This window comes from Erpetoichthys calabaricus, chromosome 18 (genome assembly GCF_900747795.2).
Source record: "Erpetoichthys calabaricus chromosome 18, fErpCal1.3, whole genome shotgun sequence".
In the NCBI taxonomy this organism is placed as follows: domain Eukaryota; kingdom Metazoa; phylum Chordata; class Cladistia; order Polypteriformes; family Polypteridae; genus Erpetoichthys; species Erpetoichthys calabaricus.
Window position 1 is genome coordinate 16,667,706 of NC_041411.2, and position 22,541 is coordinate 16,690,246.

Genomic DNA, 22,541 nt, shown 5'->3' on the forward strand with positions numbered 1-22,541 from the left:
TTATTGGAAACCAGTTAATGGAAAACAGTTATTGTATGCTCAATTTAAAATAAGCCTCCTTTTTTTTTTAACATATTCCAATTCACGGCTGAGGGAAGCTTGGAGTCCATCTTGATAGCATTGTGCACCAGGCAGGAACCAGCTCTTAATTCAGTGCCAGGCTACTGCATGCCATCAACAAGAACATGGAAATGATGCCCATAACAGGAAGAGGTTCGATTCAATTCTGTAGAACTACGGCCCAGAACTCTACATCCCCAGCCCCTAAGAGGCTGTGGCCAGTTAACTGTTGCCTCTTTTCAGCAGGTATGTCCATCTCAACTGAGAAGAGTGTAGCGTGCTTATTAGGCGTGGCAACAGTCGCTATGGTAACCGTGTGCATTGAAACAGTACCTTGTCATTTTGCCAAGACCAGGCGCTACAGAGCAGTGCTTCTGATGGGTTCTGGGTGGTCGTCACACACCAAGTCAACATCCATAGCCGACAGGCGAGGAAAAGAGAAGCGCCCGGCAGAAAAGACATGTGGAATACAGGTGACAATTTCTTTATTAAAAAAAACGAGATCTCTAGAATGACGGATGGTATAGTTCCGGTTCATTTGCTCTCGAAGTTAGGCTCTGCGCTTTTCATTCCGATATTTATTTCAAGTCAATTAACTTACCAGAAATGCAACACTTGTATCAAAACTTGTTGCCAAGTTTTAATAAATCAGTCTGATAGAATTTATTGGGCACTTAGGATTCTTCTAAAAGTGTGTTTTCTACTATCGTTTATCAGGTACCCGGCTGGCATCTATCGTGGTCGCGTTTTTGTTGACTGTCAGAAGGGATCCACGTGCCTTGCGTCGGCCTTGTTTTATAGCTTCTCTGTGATTGGATTCTCTTTCTTTCAGTCAACTGGGTTGTTCGGTACAACTGCGTCTCGTTAAAAAAAAAAAAAAAGTATGATTGAAAGGGTGAGGAGCCAATCCGAGTTTTAGGTATAGTCAGCGGTTCGCGAATTAATCCGCCTACGAATTACTGCCGCAAGTGTTGTACGATAGTACAGTAATAGGTTGTGTTATTCTTGAATAAAATTAATAGTAAATTATGAGAGTTTTATTTATCTTTTATTATTTATATTTCACATTTAACACCTCAAATAGTGCTTTCTAGCTTTTAATTAGTCGAGCATTTATATTTACTGTAGCTCTTATGGTTTGGTGCTTCACCAATCACAACCCCATCAAAAGCATCTTAAAAGGTGTAATATTAAACGGGTGGGGGCAAGTAACATGACATATTCTCCAACCAGCTACTCCAAATTCCATGATGAAAATAAAATTAACATTTCACTATTTATTTAAACAATTTACTCACTGTTTGACTCTGCGTTGTAGCGATGGCCATGCCCCACTGCTCATTGGATGTTAATGACAGGAAGGCCTGACAGCACGGTGAAGCCACGGCAGTAACTATTAACCGAGGTACCTTTTAAGTGGGGTTGGCCGAGGATGTTTGAGGTACAGAAACAAGTTTAACATAAGAATTGTTGGGTGTACTGATGAGGTACCTGGGTGTTTTCTCCCTGCCCGTGTTTGGGCAAATCACCAGAGGCTGGCGGCTACTGTCTTGTCTCATAAGCTTTTCATGGACTTCTAAAGAAAAGCCAAGCAAAATGACACCTTTTATTGGCTAACTAGAAAGATTACAATATGCAAGCTTCTACATTCATAATGGCTAACACGGTACAGCACCCTAGTACTATGGACTTCTAAATAAAAAGATGTTTTTTGATACTCCCTCTGGTGTCTTCCTTTCAACAAACTGTTAGTAATGCCTATGGCACAAATTTAGCCCTATACTGTAGTAGCATTTAACTAAATGTTTTGTAACATGGTAAAAAAAAAAAAAAAGTCAGTTTTAAAACGGAGTAATTTTTTGTATTGAGTACTAATTGTATATTTTTTAGGTCTTTTCAATTTAAATTAAAATTTTCCCAAGTGGGATTTTTTTTTTTTGGAGTGTCAGCAGGTTTTACAGAGAGATCATGATATAACATAAAAAAATCATAAACTTATAACAAATAAAACATGAGTATAATACTTTTTTTAAAACATTACATTAAACATACTGTACATAAAAATTAGAACATTTACACTTGACTAATTATTGATGTAAATGATAACTTTTCATCTTATGATTTAAGCCTGTATAGGTTTATTTAAAGGACTAAAAGAATATTTGAACTAGTTGTTTTTTTATCTTTGGATTCTTGAACCTGTGACCTGATGGCAACAACTGAAACTGAGAATGTAGTGCATGAGTCCTGTCAGAGATAATAAACTCTGCTTTCCATAATGCTTACTTTTTAAATAGGTCAGTGAGACTGGACTGTTGAGACATTGTTTTGTTGTTTTTTGTTGGTTTTTTTAACAATTATTATAATTTGATGTATTCTCTTTTTGTGGCAGACATTAAGATTTCCAAACCATGCTAGCAGAACATAAGTAAAGACAGACTTGATACAAGATTTATAAAGTAGTGATTTAACAGTAGGAACTCACATTAAAACAACACTGCTTCCTTAAACAGTAGAGGCACTGCTGTCACTTTTTGCAGATAGCTTTTGTGTTTTCCCTAAAAATCCATTTTGAGTCTATGGGTATCACCATATATTTATAGTTGTCAGCGGTCTCAGCATATTGGTATTTAATGATTGTTTCATGTGGGGGAATGGTGTTTCTGTTGAAGTAAATTTTAAGTTCCTTACTTTTTGTAATGTTTAGGTATAGAAAAGACCCGCCGCACCAGTTAACAAAATCATCTAGCCTTGGGCCATAACGGGTTACATCCTCACGGAGTTATCAGCAAATTTTAAGAAGTTTTCAAATTTACTGTGGCAACCATTAGTGTAGAGGGTGTACAAAAGAGGTGAAGGAACACAACCCCGAGGGGAACCTGTGGATAAGGACAGCATATCAAACACACAACCTTTGACTTTCACTCTTTCAATCAAGTCCTTTAAAACATAAATTGGCCACCCTACCAAACTGAATTCGAAATAAAGCCCTTTTAGAAGTCTTTCTGCAAGAAGGTGGGGCTGGATGGTGTTCAAATCAAAAGAGAAGACTAGAAACAGGAGCCTCATGTGAGTCTCGATGCCCTTCAAGTGATTATATAACAGATGAAGCATAATGACAACGATGTCCTCTGTATCACTGTTACTACACTGGTAGGCAAAATACAATTGTTCTAATAAACCCTGAGTTTTCTGTTAGCTTCCTCTTTATACAGTAAATTGTTGAAATTGTTTCATAACCAGTGATGTAAGAGCCACTGGTTTGAAGTTATTTAAGTTTTTAGGGGTTTTGTTTTTTGCTACTGGAATTACTACAGCCTGTTTTCATGGCTTTGGGATCTTCTGCTGTTCTAATGACAACCAATACATAAAGTAAAAAATAGAGCAGAGCTGCTCGGCACAAGATTTCAAGAGCCTACCACTAAGATGGTCTGCTCCAGATGTTTTATTTGTTTTTAATTTTCTAAAAATGTTCTCTACAACCTTTTAAACGAAAATGATCTCTTCCTTATCTGAAACCATCTGCTTCAAGCTTTGTAATTGTTCAACAAAATCAAACTGCTATTATCTCAAATAGTATTCATTTAACCCATTAGCTAAATCATTCTTGGAGTTTAAGCAAGAAACCCTTAGATCAGGGGTGTGCAAAGCCATTCCTGGAGGGCCGCAGTGGCCGCGGGTTTTTATTCCAACCCAGTTGTTTAATTAGAAAACAATCCTTGCCAATAATTACATTTCATGGCTTTTTAGTGCTTTAACTTTGCTATGTCAAGTCATTCTCAAATCCTAGATTTTTTTTTCCATTCTAAAGATATCCAAATATTTTGAAGTGTAAAACGGATGGGTAATTCTCAATCCTTGACTTTTTTGTCTTCTCTTTCCTTCCAAGTATTTAATTAAACCAAATAGTGCATGATAAATACACACAGGTGTAAAGGGTAACAAGCAAAATGGATAACTGCTGGTTTCTTTTGTCATTTGCATCTTATTGCTAATAAGGAGCAATTAAAAACCAAGAATGCAGCTGTTTAAGACTTAAATAAGCAATAAGGGTTCAAAATCTTAACGAGGGAGATAACTAAAATGAAGCAGAAGTGTTTCTAGAGCAATTAGTGCTTCTTATTAAGCAATTGGGTTGGAACAAAAGCCTGCAGCCACTGCGGCCCTCCAGGAATGACTTTGCACATCCCTGCCTTAGATGGTTATTATTTTTGACTGATGACCAGCTAAGGTTTTAATGTCTAGTAACACTGAACTCAATTTTTGTGTGGACAATGTCTGTTGGATTTTATCCTTATAATCAAGTTTAACTTTTTTCCATCCGTACTACTTAATTAAAGCACACCAACAATTTATCTTTCCGAGAGTGAGTAAGCGTGGACATAATGTAATATACTAATGACCGTTTATAGCTGGTTCCTTTCTTGTACCTGATATTGCCACAATAGGCTCTGTTTAGGGGTTTGCTTTGGGAACATGGCCAAAAAAGGGACACCAGTGGGCTGTTAGGTGATGCTCTAACTTGGAATTCAATTGCTGTTGTAAATACAGCGCCAATGCTGATCCTGAAAATAATCCTAAAGCCTTACCAAAAGTGAAACCAGAATGGGATTATGCTACCTAAAAGTCAGGGTTCCAGGGAATGTAGGGTTTGTAATATATAATATGCTATGCTCCTCCTTCTCTGATATTTGACTTTTGTATAATATGATCTATAATCTATACATTTTTATAAAAATAATGGATGCATCTGAAGGCAGTGGTCACATTTGTGTGAATACTAGAATAGAGGACCCCAACAGTAGGCCATGTCATGGAGTGGTCCGATGCAGAGGTTACAAATGACATAGTATCTGGTGATTGACTTTATATGCCACATCTCTAGGGCTGTGATGGCTTGTCACAACAAGTACATGTCCTGCCATAGGGTTGTAACTGTGGGCCTTCCAAATCCTTTTTGACATGTGGGGGGTCCTTCTAGACATATTTTCAAAAACACAATGCCACTATCACACAACAATTACTACAATAAATCATGCTGACCACTAAATCTCACAAGCAGAAAAGAATTCGGTTTTATCAAGCTCATTCATTGAGGAGCTGTTAATGTAGTGTAACTGTTTTATATGGGGTTAGAAGTTCTGGACATCCCAGTCTTTTATTTTCATGGTGTGCCTGATATGTGACCCTCTAGTGGCAGCCTTTATCCTAACAGACTTGCAAACCCACTTATTTGCTTATCAGGACTTGCTAATACATAATGCCAGTTTTTACAGAAGTCGAACCTCTGTGACAAAGCCAATAAGTGCGCCCAGAAGCAGAGTGTATGAAATAGGCATATTAAAGATGTTTTATTATTTATAAGGAGTCAGTACTTGGTGTTTGAATGTTTCCTGACTGTATATTAAACATTTGGCTGTATTTACTCTGGTCTTGCATGCTTAACAAATAATGCTGCCTGCTAGGATAACTCATGATGGCTGAGGGAGTAGTTAATATTGTCTGTTTAATTGTTCGCACCCAGTCTGTGTCTTAGCTTACTGAATGACACATAAACTATTTTCAGGAGATTGTGTAATTCTAACTGCATTTTTCTTGTTTATTTACTTTTCATTTCTTTTCTTTTCTTAGGCAAGCTACTCGAATGTACAACAGTTATGGGAACGCATTAATGAACAGGCCTTACAGGCCTCAGACATCTACAAATATAATGAGATCCAACAGCACCCAAGTGGTTGGAAAACTGTACGGGTGTTTGTCTCCTCCACGTTTGCCGATTTCCACTCAGAAAGAGAAGCATTGGTTAAGAAGGTAGTGCACTGCGTGTTATATGGACTCTGTGCAGATTAATAAATGAATTGTTTAAGGTGGCTGTTTTCCATGAGCTAATTAATGTAGGTCACCTTTAGAAAGTATAATACATAGATATCAATAGAGATTTCTACCTATTTTTAAGACATAACATTTAAATAAACTTTAGTTTAACAGTTAATTGAGAGAAACAATAAACTGATTAGGAATTATCATGCTCTTGGTGTATTGTTCACTAATATAAAATACAGAGTAAGTGAAGCCCCTTCAATAGCTAAAAATCTGCTGAATTTTCTTTCATTAGGCTATGATTTCAACAACAAACTATATGTGCAAGAAAAAGGAAGAATCCAATCTTATTGAAAAATGTATATCTCTAGTGCCAGTTGTGCTGTAGTTAATGCAGAAATGTGTACAAAAACACAAAATTTTTATATCTGCTGAACAAAATTTATTGGGGTGATTTTGCTCCTAACGAAGAGGCTTCTAGTATTTTGCAAATAAAAATGTAAATACCTTAAACGTAATGGTCCTGTCACAATAATATTCATATGTATGTGTACATTTATGGCATATGTACTGTTATTTTGGTGCAGCAAAATCTATAGAAATGAATTTGTTCAAAAACAAAAATCATTTTGTAGTGCTAAAAACTATTACAAGAATCATTAGGATTGAGTGATTTCTTCTTGAGCTGCCATATCCATATACCCACAGATAGCCATTGCTCTGGAAGTGAGCAAATCATGTTCAGAGAGCTTAAAACATGTAAATCTGTTGTCAAAATAAGTCAAACTTTTACACATGTATCTTAGAGAGAGAAAATTAGAAAATATTCTGGAAAAAAAACAAAGATTTCAGCTTTGAGTTATATACATTTGTATATACTGTCCTATCATATATACAGTAATCCCTTATCCATCGCGGGGGTTGCGTTCCAGAGCCACCCGCGAAATAAGAAAATCCGCGAAGTAGAAACCATATGTTTATATGGTTATTTTTATATTGTCATGCTTGGGTCACAGATTTGCGCAGAAACACAGGAGGTTGTAGAGAGACAGGAACGTTATTCAAACACTGCAAACAAACATTTGTCTCTTTTTTAAAAGTTTAAACTGTGCTCCATGACAAGACAGAGATGACAGTTCTGTCTCACAATTAAAAGAATGCAAACATATCTTCCTCTTCAAAGGAAACAGAGTAAAGCAAACAAATCAATAGGGCTGTTTGGCTTGTAAGTATGCGAAGCACCGCGGCACAAAGCTGTTGAAGGCGGCAGCTCACACCCCCTCCGTCAGGAGCAAGGAGAGGGAGAGAGAGACAGATAAAAAAATCAATACGTGCCCTTTGAGCTTTTAAGTATGCGAAGCACCGTGCAGCATACTTAAAAGCTGCACACAGAAGGTAGCAACGTGAAGTTAATCTTTCAGCATTTTTAGACGAGCGTCCGTATCGTCTAGGTGTGCGAACAGCCCCCCTGCTCACACCCCCTACGTCAGGATCACAGATAGTCAGCGCAAGAGAGAGAGAAAGAAAAGTAAGTTGGGTAGCTTCTCAGCCATCTGCCAACAGCGTCCCTTGTATGAAATCAACTGGGCAAACCAACTGAGGAAGCATGTACCAGAAATTAAAAGACCCATTGTCCTCAGAAACCCGCGAAGCAGCGAAAAATCCGCGATATATATTTAAATATGCTTACATATAAAATCCGCGATGGAGTGAAGCCGCGAAAGGCGAAGCGCGATATAGCGAGGGATTACTGTAATAAAATAACAATGCAAAAAGTCTCAGTAGTATTGTTAACTTCTTATGTACCCCTGGCTATAACTAATTATGCTGATTCAAATGAAAGAACTCCACCTTCTGTAACACTTGCAGCTGCAGCCTGGTTCTTGACCATGAATTGGCTATGTTCACCTTATGTTGATTAATTCACCAGTGACGTAATTCATAGTCTGGATTATCTAGGGTTTCATTCCCTTTCTGAACACCAGACATCCAGGCTAATGTTTCTGAAATCATAGCCTTCTACAAAGGATCTGTGTAATGGAGAAAAGCAGTGGCCAAGTGTTCCGGAGAGGTGGTGTGAGTAGGTTTAGAGGTTAAACTTGAGTGAAATGAACAAAATAGTTTATCTGTATTTTAAGATTAATTTTATGCTTCGGAAAAAAGGGAAAATATAACTATTGAAGGGGACTAGTACCCAGGTATTTTATTTATCCAGGTGTTTCCAGAACTCAGAGAATGGTGTGAAGAAAGAGGAATGTATCTGGTTGAGTGTGATCTACGCTGGGGTGTCCCTCAAGACTCTACTTCTTCTGTTGTGATAGACACCTGTTTGGCAGAGCTGGAACGCTGCTGCCAAGAGACATGTGGTCAACCATTTTTCATAAGCATGCTAAGTGAGAGGTACTGTTAAATAAAGGGTAATATTCTGCTGCCATTACTTATTCATTTTTTGCTAGTGACTGCAGGGATTTGTTTTTAATCTGTAGAGCAGGATGGTTCCCAGCGGACGCTGATTTGGATCAGGATCTTTCTAAGCGATACAAATGGATATCGGGTATGTCAATCACTGGCATGGAAATCTTACGTGGGGCACTCCTTGGTCTTAATCCTAATGCTGCCTTCTGCCTGCGCCAGCCTGAATTTCTCTCCATGCTTCCACCTGCTTTTGAGAAAGACTTCAAGGATGCAGACAACTGGAGTGTAGAGTTTCTCCAAGCCTTAAAGGATCAAATTCATCAGAAGTTTCCTCCTCGGCAGATTTTCAAATATCAGTGTACAGTCTCTGGACTTGAAGAAAGTTCTGGAATCAGCAAGGTATTCAGTAGATTCAACATAATTTTAGATTCATTCCTAAAACTGGCAATGTGAATGTATGTATACTTTGGGTTCTCTGCAGGTGCAACTGTCAGGGCTTGAGCCAATGTGTTCATGGGTACTTGAGTTTCTAAAAAATGCAATTCAACGAATGTTTCCAGATCACACTGAGATACTGGAAAACAGAAAAAGTTCACTGCCATCTTGGTGAGTACTCTGGATTTTTACTTTGCTCCTTTCATAAAGAAGTTATAGCCTACTAGAGAGTAAGGCATTGGACTGTAATGCATATGATTTCCTGTTCAGTCTTCTCCACTGACTCCGATTTCAAGACAGCCACAATTCCTGCCAGTTCAAGCAAGAGTATCATTGTAATCTGCAAAAGTCACCGTATAAAACTATCAAGTAAATGAATAAATGTGAATTTAATTAGTCATTGAGCACAATCTGCACCTGCCTTTACCGATTTTACAGTTGAGGGATGCGATGTTTGTTTCAAATTGACTAGGAAAGTGCAGATGGTTATTTGAGTGCCCTCCTCTGTGACTGATCATTGCAGTACATGACAAAGATTTCACATACTTATTAAAGCTGACATAATTAGTGTTGGCCTGGCTTATCGTGCAAGTAGTAATAATAATAATTACTGCTGCATTAAATTCCACTAGACTAATGTCTTTATTAAACAAAATTAGCATTGAAGGATTCAATGGTTTACCAGTTCAACAGTTGTTTTTGTAAATTGTAAAAGTAGTAAATTGAGGGGGAAAAAAAAAAGATTGATATGTTGGTGATAAATATCACCATGAATATCTGTGCTGTCTTGAATAATTGTCAGAGTTTCTAGTCCTGTTGCTCTTGTTAGATACGCTATTTGGTTCCAATACTACTACTACTACTACTACTACTACTACTACTACTACTACTAATAATAATAATAATAATAATAATGACAATATATTTAATTTATATAGCACCTTTCCCATGCTCAAGGACTGTGAACTCTGTTTCCTTCTTTCTATGTGTCTGGAGAATTGTACCTAAATATCTTCTAAATATTAAAGATAAAAAGAAAACATCACTCTAATCAATGTAATGTAGGAGATAAAAGTGAATGCACTTCGTTAGAAGATTTCATGTTTAACGTAATTATTCAGGCAGCTGCAACCTGATTACACTTGGTCAAACATCTTTAATGTTAGTGTCCTCACTGAAAGAAAATACCTTATCTGTGTCTTGCTTTTGACTCAACTAACTCAACTGAGCTCATGGATTTGTTTGTTGTCTCTTGCATTTTCTTTGGAAGATAATCTGAACCAAGCTCAGAATTCTGCTTAGGCAAAAGATTTTATGAATTAAGTTTAATTCTGTACAATGTATGTGCTTGCTTATAACAATCACTAACAAATATATGGTGAGTCACTAGGAACAGGATAGAGAAACTGCTTTGTGTGTATTCCAGTGCCTGTCCACTGAACAGGAGTTTAAAGAATAATCCACCAAATTGCATTATAGTGGTTGGGAGATCAGTAATGACAAAAACTGCCTGCTTCAATTTCCGAAGGCTGACTTGGCAAGATGTTGTATATGCATTTCCTATCCAATCCTCAGGTATCGCTCCCAGCTCCATCAGCACTCTCTCTTTAGTGTGCAGAAGTCTCGTCTAGTGCTGGGCCGTGATAGAGAAGTGGCAGATGTGCTGAAGTACCTGCAGCTGGGAGTTACAGAACATCAGGAAGACACGTCGGTGCATGAAAGTCCAGAAGATCCCGAATCAAACAAGCCAGGGAGCCCCTCATCTAGAAGAATACCACCTTACCTTATGGTTGCTCCTCCAGGAACAGGCAAATCATGTCTCATGGCCCAATGTGTCTTTGAAGCACAGAAGGTGACAATCACATCATGGGTGCATCAACAGAACACCATCCAAAATTAAATTAAATTAAATAGATACATAAATACAAGGTTTACCGGGACCATTGAGAGTCAAGTAATGGTTAGGCTTCTACCTTTCTTATTTAAACAATTTTATAATGGAATGCTGCACACCTTTGGGAAAGCGGTACAGAAACATACAAACACGTACCAGCAGACTGAAAGACAGAGTGATTTTCCCCAGAGCGGTGAAGTCCATCTTCCCCTGCTGATACACACACATACATCTACCCCTAACCTGCTCCACTGTAGACATGCACATGCACTTTCCCTCGTAATCAAATACACACACTCGTATTCCTCATCTGCAGACCCACGCACACAGATCAATGGTCTCTGCAGGCGTACTACCTCAGGAAAAGTCTGGACTTGATGATGTTTTATTGCTGCCATCTTTTATACTTACTTTATATACTTTATTATTTATAGTGTATTGTGTATTCTGCCTTGAAGCAGAGTCCTAGCAACAAAAAATTTTGTTATGTGTATGCATAATGACAATAAAGAATTCTATCTACCTATCTATCTACCTACCTACCTACCTACCATTAGGTCCGTAAATATTTGGACAGAGACAACTTTTTTCTAATTTTGTTTCTGTACATTACCACAATGAATTTTAAATGAAACAACTCAGATGCAGTTGAAGTGCAGACTTTCAGCTTTAATTCAGTGGGCTGAACAAAACGATTGCATAAAAATGTGAGGCAACTAAAGCATTTTTTTAACACAATCCCTTCATTTCAGGGGCTCAAAAGTAATTGGACAATTGACTCAAAGGCTATTTCATGGGCAGGTGTGGGCAAGTCCGTTGTTATGTCATTATCAATTAAGCAGATTAAAGGCCTGGAGTTGATTTGAGGTGTGGTGCTTGCATGTGGAAGATTTTGCTGTAAACAGACAACATGCGGTTAAAGGAGCTCTCCATGCAGGTGAAAGAAGCCATCCTTAAGCTGCGAAAACAAAAAACCCATCCGAGAAATTGCTACAATATTACGATTTGCAAAATCTACAGTTTGGTACATCCTGAGAAAGAAAGCAAGCACTGGTGAACTCAGCAACGCAAAAAGACCTGGACGTCCACAGAAGACAACAGTGGTGGATGATCGCAGAATCATTTCCATGGTGAAGAGAAACCCCTTCACAACAGCTAAACAAGTGAACAACACTCTCCAAGGTGTAGGCGTATCGATATCCAAGTCTACCATAAAGACAAGACTGCATGAAAGTAAATACAGAGGGTGCACTGCAAGGTGCAAGCCACTGATAAGCCTCAAAATTAGAAAGGCTAGATTGGACTTTGCTAAAGAACATCTAGAAAAGCCAGCACAGTTCTGGAAAAACATTCTTTGGACAGATGAAACCAAGATCAACCTCTACCAGAATGATGGCAAGAAGAAAGTATGGAGAAGGCGTGGAACAGCTCATTATCCAAAGCATACCACATTATCTGTAAAACACGGTGGAGGCAGTGTGATGGCTTGGGCGTGCATGGCTGCCAATGGCACTGGGACACTAGTGTTTATTGATGATGTGACACAGGACAGAAGCAGCCGAATGAATTCTGAGGTGTTCAGAGACATACTGTCTGCTCAAATCCAGCTAAATGCAGTCAAATTGATTGGGCGGCATTTCATGATACAGATGGACAATGACCCAAAACATACAGCCAAAGCAACCCAGGAGTTTATTAAAGCAAAGAAGTGGAAAGTTCTTGAATGGCCAAGTCAGTCACCTGATCTTAACCCAATTGAGCAGGCATTTCACTTGTTGAAGACTAAACTTTGGACAGAAAGGCCCACAAACAAGCAGCAACTGAAAGCCGCTGCAGTAAAGGCCTGGCAGAGCATTAAAAAGGAGGAAACCCAGCATCTGGTGATGGCCATGAGTTCAAGACTTCAGGCTGTCATTGCCAGCAAAGGGTTTTCAACCAAGTCTTAGAAATGAAAATTTTATTTCCAGTTATTTAATTTGTCCAATTACTTTTGAGCCCCTGAAATGAAGGGATTGTGTTAAAAAAAAGCTTTAGTTGCCTCACATTTTTATGCAATCGTTTTGTTCACCCCACTGAATTAAAGCTGAAAGTCTGCACTTCAACTGCATCTGAGTTGTTTCATTTAAAATTCATTATGGTAATGTACAGAACCAAAATTAGAAAAAGGTTGTCTCTGTCCAAATATTTATGGACCTAACTGTATCTGTGTTATTTACCCTGTGTAGTTTGCAGTTGGGACAGAGAAAAAAAATTAGTCTCCTGGTTTCATCCAGAATGAAAATAAAAATGTTTGATGGAATACAAGCCAATGGTGACCAATGCTGTACAATGGAAAATGAGGGAAAAGCAAAAAAAAAAAATCTAAAAAGTCTCACATTGTTTTGCACAATCCACATATCTCTTATCAGTGCACATAATAAACAGGAAATGCAAGTCATGTGGGATTGCCTTTTTAAATTGAAGATAAGACTCTCGACCAATGAGTTAGGTGAGAGGTGGATCTTTTAATTCAAAAAGCCAATCCCATTTGATTGTGTCTCTTGTTTATGACGTGTGCTGATTCTTTAAGTATCTGTTTAACAATATTTTAGCAATTAAAAAAAAAAAAAAAAAGTGTTTTTGCATGTTTTGAGCATATGACTGGATAACTGATCAATGGATGTTTTTCACATCCATCCATCCATTATCCAACCCACTATATCCTAACACAGGGTCACGGGGGTCTGCTGGAGCCAATCCCAGCCAACACAGGGTGCAAGGCAGGAACAAATCCTGGGCAGGGCGCCAGTCCAGCCCAGGGCGCATACACCCACACACCAAGCACAATTTAGGATTGCCAATGCACCTAACCTCCATGTGTTTGAGAGGAAACCCATGCAGACACGAGGAGAATATGCAAACTCCACGCAGGGAGGACCCAGGAAGCGAACTCAGGTCTCTGTACTGCGAGGCAGCAGCACTAGCACTGCGCCACCATGCTGCAGTTTTTCATATCTTTTACCTTTATTTAGCAATGGTAATTATATAATATTATGAACATTTTTACCTCCATTCTGCATGAAGACTTTACAATAGGATTTTTATCGGCCATCACTACAAACTACATGAAGTAAGTAACATACAAAAAAAAAAATACAATTTTTGAGTGGCATATTCCTTTAAAATCACCAGAGCTAGTAATGTATCAGCCAGTACTGGAGACAGAGTTGATCACGCATCCAGTGTCCTGGGTTCAAGTCCCATTCTTGGCTGTTGTCTGTGTGGAGTTTGCATGCTGTGCATGTTTCTTTTTGGATTTTTCCTCTGACATTCCCAGACAGGTTATTAGGGTTAACTGGTAATTCCATTTTGACCCAGTCCAAGTATGAGTGTTGGTGTGTGCATAAGTAGGCTTTGCAACTGACACTTTTGGGGCTGTTTTTCCATTGCACCTAATGATGCAGGAAAGGCCTTTGCTTACCGTGATCCTGCATTGCATTAAATAGGTTTGAGAATGTAATGTTGCATTTTTCTCACAGATTAGATTATTAAATGATCAGCCAGTTATTAAACAGAAGTAGATGCCAGACTGCTAGCATATCTCAAGGCATATTTTGTGCATAAATTAAAAATATTTTTGATTTTCAGTATGAAGTATGCAATAGAACAATGTAACTTTAGTCTTCTCAGTATGCACTTGCTGGTATTTATGTTGCTTAGGTTAGAGGGGTGTTTAACTTCCTGACTCTATTAGGAGAATCTATGTCTCTCTTTTAGACTGACATTTATGAAACCACCTTTACTTTATATAATGCCTTTCACACAATGTGCTTTACAAAGTAAGAAAGATTTTAATACTTAATGAGTAGAAGTCTATCTGGGAGTGATCTGTCTTTTTTGTGTACTTAACCTGTGATCAGCATTAAGGTTGTTCACTGTTAAAACATATGTCAGTGATGGATATAAAGCTTCCGTTTCTTTGATAAGAAATAACTACAGCAATAGGGAGAAATGCTAGCTTGAATATGGCTTACACAGGTCCAGTACGTAAAAGAGATGTCAATAATCACCTTTATTTCCTAGTTTGGATACACACCGTTGAAGTACAAAAAAGACTTGGTCAAAGTAAAATAATGACTTAATTATACTCTTTTTGTCCACCCAGTGCATTTGCTTTGGAACAATAAAAGAATGCATAATAGAAATTCTTGTTGTGGTTGAATGTGTTTGCTCATTGACATTTATTATTTTTAAATTGTCTTAATCCATTCTCAGTTTCTCCAAACCAGGAATGCTCATGGAGCATTTGATATGAATAATGTATATCAATGTTCATACAAATTGAAAAATGAAAAAATGGCATTCCAATATTCAAAATTGAGAGGATATAGTATACCATGTTCATTCCTTTAAAAATTCTTTTGATTATAGGCATCTGTATCACAACAATTTGACCTCAGTAGGTTGCATTACCTCTCTGAAGTATTGATTCTCTCTTTCTCTCTTTTCCTTTTCTACTTCCCATTCCTTGCTATTAGATACCCTCCTTCTCGTTGTTTTTCCACTTTGTAGGATGCTGCCCTGCCTCCACTGAGCTTACCAATCTTGTTGCAAGACTTTGTTGTCACCTGACTCCTGAAGAGGCAGGTAGGTGGTCTGCCTCAAGTATTCTTTACATGGTTGAATGTCCTTTTTTAAGTTTAGCTTATGCTCTTTAGTTTTTCCTTTTTAACTGCTATTAATTTCAGGTGAGACTACATTGCGTGTTAGATGTATTGGTCATAATGGGGAGAATAGTGGTAGTTGTTGAGTGGAATGGGGTATAGTGCTCCCTCTTACCTAATCTATCATATGGTATGGCTGCTATTCAGTTTCTGTGTGTCCCTTTTTGTTTACATATTTTGTTTTGTAGTATTGTGCCTGTTGAGTCTTTATACAGTATATTGTATTGTCACTATATACTGTATTTCTATACCAGTGTGACTTGAAACAAATACTTTTTATTGTACTGTAATGTATCAAGACAACACCTGATTGAATTAAATATTTTAGGAAGAAAATGGGTGTGTTTTAGGGTTAGATTTCCTTTGCTTGAGGCATCTTACAATTGATTGCCAATGTGATGGCCATGAATGTTTTTGTGTGTGTGTGTGTGTGTGTGTGTGTGGGAAGTCAGTATAATAATGTATTGGCTAATGGTGCTACCTTCCGGATCCAGACATCCGAGTTCAAAACTTACTTGGGTCGATTTTTGTGTTGAGTTTTCCTTGTGTCAGCATCTCCAACTGCTTACACTTCATTTGAAGTCAAAAGATGTACCAATTAGATTGCTTTGCAATTTTAGATTTGCCCTGAGTTTTATTTTTTTCCCCCAAATCAACAAGGGAAAGAGGGACAGAAAATCAATGAACCAATGAAGTTTGTATTCTTCTCTGAGAAGCTGAAATATTGCCATTGGTTGCTACACTATTAGTTCTTATTAAATGATTTATTTTTGTATATTTAGTCTAAGTGGCATGGTTCCACAGTAGTTATAGTGCTTTCCGCACCAAGCCAGACATCTGGCTTCAGTTCCTGGTATAGTAACATTACACTTGGTTATTTTACTAGCAGAACTGATGTTTATTTTTCAAAACCAGACAAGAAAGGAGTAAATAAATTCTATTCCTTTTGTTTACGAAAGATCAGGAAGATCTGCTAGAGAAGCTTAAGGAAGCAGATGGAATCAGTGCTCTGAAGTCAATTTTGAAGGACCGACTTGATGATCCTGTCAATTTAAAAAGGCCTTTGGTGATTTGTATAGATGCCTTCAACCAAGTATGTGAATCTATTTAGTAATAATAAAATATATAAAATTTAGTGGGAAGCAGACTTGTATACAGTATGCCGTGTCATTAGAAAGTTAGTATGAGCCTTAAGTAGTTATAATGTTTGTTTGAAATACATGATTTCATCAAAAATTAAATAGAATCTGAACTATTTTTTAAAAATTGTGATTCCTCTCCTCTCCCTAGTCCATAGACATGGTTGATTTGATATGACAGACAGTCATCTCGTATTAAGGTGGTTGCTGCCCAATTACCAGTTACCTCAGACCCTAAACTGAATGTCTTATACATTGTACACACTAGCTGCTGATTGCTAATTTCAAACATTTGCCTGCAGATTTACCCTTCACAAGATGCAGAGGAGCTGTTAACATGGCTGCAAGATAGCTCCTTCTTTCCTTGCGACTGCCGTTGTGTCATCACCACCATTTCTTTAACTCCTGCACTGACATTGGTGACCTCTTTGGTCCATGAGGTGAACCCACTCTCTTTGGAATCTGCACGAGAGCTGGCTACAACTTATCTGTCCCGATACAATAAGGTAAAGAAGTGGTCGGGCCATGGAGACGTTTTGTGTCCTGACATGGTCAATTTGTTAATACATTAGATGGATGGATGGATGGATGGATGGATGGATGGATGGATAGATAGATACTTTATTAGTCCCAAGGGGAAATTCACATACTCCAGCAGCAGCATACTGATAAAGAATAATATTAAATTATTAAATTAAAGAGTAATAAAAATGCAGGTAAAAACAGACAATAACTTTGTATAATGTTAATGTTTACCCCCCCGGGTGGAATTGAAGAGTTGCATAGTGTGGGGGAGGAACGATCTCCTCAGTCTGTCAGTGGAACAGGACATTGACAGCAGTCTGTCGCTGAAGCTGCTCCTCTGTCTGGAGATGATCCTGTTTAGTGGATGCAGTGGATTCTCCATGATTGACAGGAGCCTGCTCAGCGCCCGTCGCTCTGCCACGGATGTCAAACTGTCCAGCTCCGTGCCTACAATATAGCCTGCCTTCCTCACCAGTTTGTCCAAGCGTGAGGTGTCCTTTTTCTTTATGCTGCCTCCCCAGCACACCACTGCGTAGAAGAGGGCACTCACCACAACCATCTGATAGAATATCTGCAGCATCTTATTGCAGATGTTGAAGGACGCCAGCCTTCTAAGTAAGTATAGTCGGCTCTGTCCTCTCTTGCACAGAGCATCAGTATTGGCAGTCCAGTCCAATTTATCATCCAGCTGCGCTCCCAGGTATTTATAATAGGTTTGCACCCTCTGCACACAGTCACCTCTGATGATCACGGGGTCCAGGAAAGGGCCTGGGCCTCCTAAAATCTACCACCAGCTCCTTGGTTTTGCTGGTGTTCAGTGCAAACAGTTCAAGTAAGGGAGTGCTGTTACTTATTATACATCACCGTAAAGTCTTTATATCAAATGTTTTATGGCAAGCTGCAATAAGTGATATTTTCTGAAAAAGTAAAAGGCTGTACAAATGAAAACTATCAACACAGTTTATTCCCCTACCAAGACAAGGTTTTCTCATTAGCTTTGCACTTCTTATATTTGAGCACCACATGAGTCAAATGAACCTCTAATTAATTCTGCATTCCTGCAGAGACCTGGGAAAGTGGTGCAGTTTGCATCTTTATGGAGAAAGTGCCAACAAACTCTATACCATTTCCAGTCTATTTACATTTTCATTCCAAACCTTGTTTTTATTCTAATAGGCCTCCAAACAGGTGAACATTAAAATCACATGCTTCTTTCTTTGACAGTCATCCTGTGATGTTTGTTTTGCATTAGACGGAGAGGTGTTAAATGCAGAAAAAGGTTAAAAAAAAAAGATAGTCAACACTCCTTGACTGTCAGGCTTTAGAGGAATGTACTGTCAAAAATGATTGGCACTGCAGCTCAATATGCAGTGTTGTAAATCCATCTATTAAAAGGAATCTCTAACTGGTAATCACGTTCCTGGGATAAACTTAAACATGATGAGCAGGCTTCTCTCATTCTCTCCACTTTGCCATTCCAGCGGTTGAGTTCTAGGCAATTGGAACTGCTTTTGTCAAAGCGCAGCTCACTGAGCCCTTTATGGATGACCCTAGCCTGTGAAGAGCTACGTTTATTTGGTGTCTTTGAGAGAGTGACCCACCTAATTCAGTCCTTTCCAGATTCTCTGGAGGGAATTCTGGGAAGTATCCTGTGCAGGCTTGTAGGAGAAGATGACTCTGGACTACTCAAGGAGGTATGTATCCCACCAGTCCTTAGTACGAACTGTAAAATAATGATAGTGAAAACTAATCAGAGTGTGATTTATGAAGGGTCTAAATGCAAAATTATCACCACCAATGGCTTTAATATTCATGTGGAAAAGAAATGTTTACAATGAGTAGAACATTAAAAACATGGTAATGCTTGATTGCTATGGTGGAGACATTTAGTCTCCTTCTCTTCCTTCCAAATTGCACTGTCTTCTATGAATTCTAATACCTTAGAATTCACATTCTGCTGGCCACAAATATCTCTGTTCCCCATTCTAGGATTATACTTGGATGTAAAACTCAGTCCAAAGGCAATGCCGGCTTCTAGGAGCCTACTGAAACACTGTGCCCTGGTAATATTTGAGTTGAATTTAGGGGAAAGCTATATAGTACTAAGGTGTTGTACCGTGTTAGCCATTATGAATGTAGTGAAAAGTCAAGCAAAATGACACCTTTTTTTGGCTAACTAAAAAGATTACAATATGCAGGCTTTCGAGGCAACTCAGGCCCCTTCTTTAGGCAAGATGTAATCATACATAATTCAACTACCCTAATGAATTATACACTTTGTGGCTTGGAAACTGGGAACCTTTGAATAATGGGCTTTAGTAGATAAATATGAAGTGCCTAAAGCAATGGTTGATAAGAATGTAAAAATATTATTAAGAAATATACCTTTAATTACAGAGGGCTGTTATATTATTAAAACCGTCACCTAAGACCTTGTTTAATCAAAGCCTCTTCTTGTAAAATCCTTTGCAGTTTGTGTGCATTCTCCATTGCTCACGGGATGGAGGGGTTCTGGCCATTGATGTACAAGGTGTTTTGGGGCTCAAAAGAGGGGGTCAGGCAATTTCCTCAATGGAGTGGGCTCAGCTTCAGCGTTCTGTAAAGGAATTACTGCGCATCAGTTATGACTGGAAGGGTCGTGACATTGTAACTTTTTTTCACTCTTCAGTGGCTCAGGTAAGTATGGCTTTGCAAGCTTAATACTGTAATTTAAATAAGTGCTAGAATTCACTGGAGATGGACATGATACATTGGTCCTTTTTTAGCTGAAAATGTTGAGTTTAACCAGGGGCAAAACCAGACCAACATATACTCCTTGAGAATGACAGATACTAGTTTCTCCATGTGTCTGTCTAACACACAGCCTTTCTAAATGGTTTCTTCCCTCCAATTAATTCATTCTCCAGGGACATGAAATAAGGTGAAGGTGTCTTTTTGATTTTGCAGAAAGAAGGACTTTCTATATTCACTTAACTGCCATTATATATTCTCTGTCCACGGCATCTGAAGTTTCCTTTAATTCCAGTAAAACATATTAAAGGTAGATAATCTTGTTATGCTTACTCTTTCCAGCCTGTCTACACATCAAATACCATCTATAGTTTTTACTTTCAAATGACTTAACAGAAACTACTTCAGAAGACAGTATGTTGTTGGAATTCTTTTTTTTTTTTAAATGTTAATCTCCGTTTATTTGGCACTTTTATAGTGCGATTGAATCTGATTTTCTACCACTGCAGCACTGACAGGTGAAGTGACTTGCTTGGAGTTACAGAGTTAACATGATAGCACTGCTTTAGCCATTAGGGAACACACTGTCTGCTGCTCAGTTTAGGTTTAAAAGGAAAAATATTACAATCATCTCAGTAATTCGACAAATTGCTCCATTGTAAACATCACCCTTCTCATCTCCGTTTCAATATGAAGAGATGAGATGTTGGAATTTTATTTGCTATTTAATAAAGCAAAATAAATTACTATTGTTATGGTTAAATTTTTTTGCGAGAACAAAATAAATATATATTTTAGGGTTGCTTAGAGTTCTTTTTCTCATGATATTGTTGTCAGGATACTCTCCAATGATGCTTATTCTCTTTTCTGACAGGCTGTGGGAAGTTGTTTTTTTGGTAGGCAAGAAGACAAAATGAACTATATGTGCTTGCTAGCTGATTACTATGAGGATAACTGTCCTGACGCTGCTACTGTCACCAGTGAGTTGCTCTGGCTGCTGAATGAAGCCGGCCTGCATTCAAGACTTGTCAGCTTTCTAAGAAATGACCAAAGGGCCTTAAGCATCTCCTCTCACACTCGTTTTTCCTACATCAGAGTAAGTTGTTTTTTTATATTTCATTCAATTCCATGCACCTATCCATTTGTGCAGTGGGGGTAATAGATTGTATATATTCCATTAGAATCCTAGAAACTATAGGGAGCATGGCAAAAGCATACAGAAAACAGAATTTTCCAATGTTACAATTTTTTTTTACATGTAAGCAGTCTAACATTTTGATGTATTCATCGTGAAATTTGATATAACTCCTCTGTGGCTTAATTTTTAGAAGTTGCGGTGTTTCTGGCATTGTCAACCTGGATTGCAAGCGAAACCTGCCCTCCTTTGCTACAGCTGCTCAGTCCGGACACGGGCCTTTGGGCAGGTATGTAATATGTGACTGTCAATTCTTGACCCACATTAATAGATTTAAAGTGTTTGATTTTGAGGAAAACAGTCCCCAGAGAACAAGAACAGCACCTTTAAAATAACACCCACAGTAATACCACAACCCAATCTGCACTTGCTGGTTACAGAAATTGGATAGATATGAACTTTCACAGTGTATTCATGCTTTTTTTTCTTCATCTTTAAAGAATTATTAAGCTTTAGCCTAGCATATAAACACACCCAGTTTTTTATTTTTTTTATTTTGCAGTATTATTCTTGGTTTAAAATGCTTCTTTTGAAGATGTATTATGTGTTTTGTGCAACATTTATTTTAACCTAGTATATTTATTTGGTTTTTCTCTTTTTCAAACAGCTCTTCCTCAACAGTCAGAGTTGTGCTATCTGTGGCCAGGTTGCCATGATGAAGCCACAAGAAGCCTATCTTTGCATACAGCACAGCAGGTATGTTGAATGAAGTACATGGGTGTGTGGAAGAAAAATAAGCCTCAATACATACTTTTTAATTTAACAAAAGGAGGTCTGATCCAGAACTTTACCATTAAAGTCCTGAATACCCAATTAACAAAGTGCTCACTCTATATAGCTTGAAAATCCCACCCCTATTCTTGCCATGACATAAATTAATCTCAAACTACTTAATTTGTCCCAAACAAGAGTTAGGTCATGTCTGGTGACGTAACTTAGGGAAATTCTCTTAAGACCTATATCTTTGACTTTAAATAAAATACACTTTAATTATATAGTTGTTGCCCAGATGTTACATATCAATTATTGCTTGTTTTGATAGATGGGGTCACAGGGCAGTAAAGTAAGATAACGGTAAATGTTCTTCATTCACAAATTTTCCTTCTTTACGTTTCATAAAAGGGTGCTTTCCTAGAGTTTACAATATTTATGCTTAACACATTTTCAAATAAAGAAAAACAAACAATGGACTTGCATTTTTCACTATACTGCTACTAGTGAACATAGAAGTGATGAGTGTGGTCAGTATTTAAGACTGCATTCAAACACAGAATAACTGATAGACTTTTTAAAATCTCAAGGGAGATAAAGTAAAGATGATGATAATTGTTCTTTTATAATAAGTTCCTACAGATAAGTCTTAACTAGAAACTGACAAATTGTAAATTTTTCTAAAAAAAAACATTAACAAACTTTTTTACATTAAGAATTTCAAATGTTAGATTTTGTTTTCTAACATTTGGTAGATAGTACTGGTACAGTTACTTTCCAGTATTAACATTATATGGTCATAATTAAGAATTCCTGAGCTGCAGCAGAGGCCAGAATGTCCTGACTTAATCAAAAACATTACAAATATCCTGAAAGAACCAAGGATGCAAAAATATTTGGATAAATGTAGAATT

The 22,541-nt window shown here is 37.8% G+C and overlaps 2 protein-coding genes across 2 annotated transcripts in view; one reads left to right on the forward strand and one right to left on the reverse strand.

The window, feature by feature from the left end:
• Positions 1-207: 207 nt before the first annotated feature.
• On the forward strand, positions 208-15,250 carry LOC127526259 (telomerase protein component 1-like). The gene is made up of 6 exons (XM_051921311.1): positions 208-533; positions 5,692-5,871; positions 8,096-8,280; positions 8,367-8,694; positions 8,777-8,901; positions 15,142-15,250. Coding segments are annotated over exons 1-6 (1,044 nt in total). The 5' UTR covers positions 208-308; the 3' UTR covers positions 15,143-15,250.
• Positions 15,251-17,206: 1,956 nt separating this feature from the next.
• Positions 17,207-22,541, reverse strand: part of p2rx2 (purinergic receptor P2X, ligand-gated ion channel, 2) — a 31,129-nt gene continuing 25,794 nt past the window's right edge. The window contains exon 13 of the mRNA XM_028824827.2: positions 17,207-18,714. Coding sequence (XP_028680660.1) covers positions 18,598-18,714 — 117 coding nt within the window. The 3' untranslated portion in view covers positions 17,207-18,597. The remainder of the gene's footprint in view (positions 18,715-22,541) is intronic.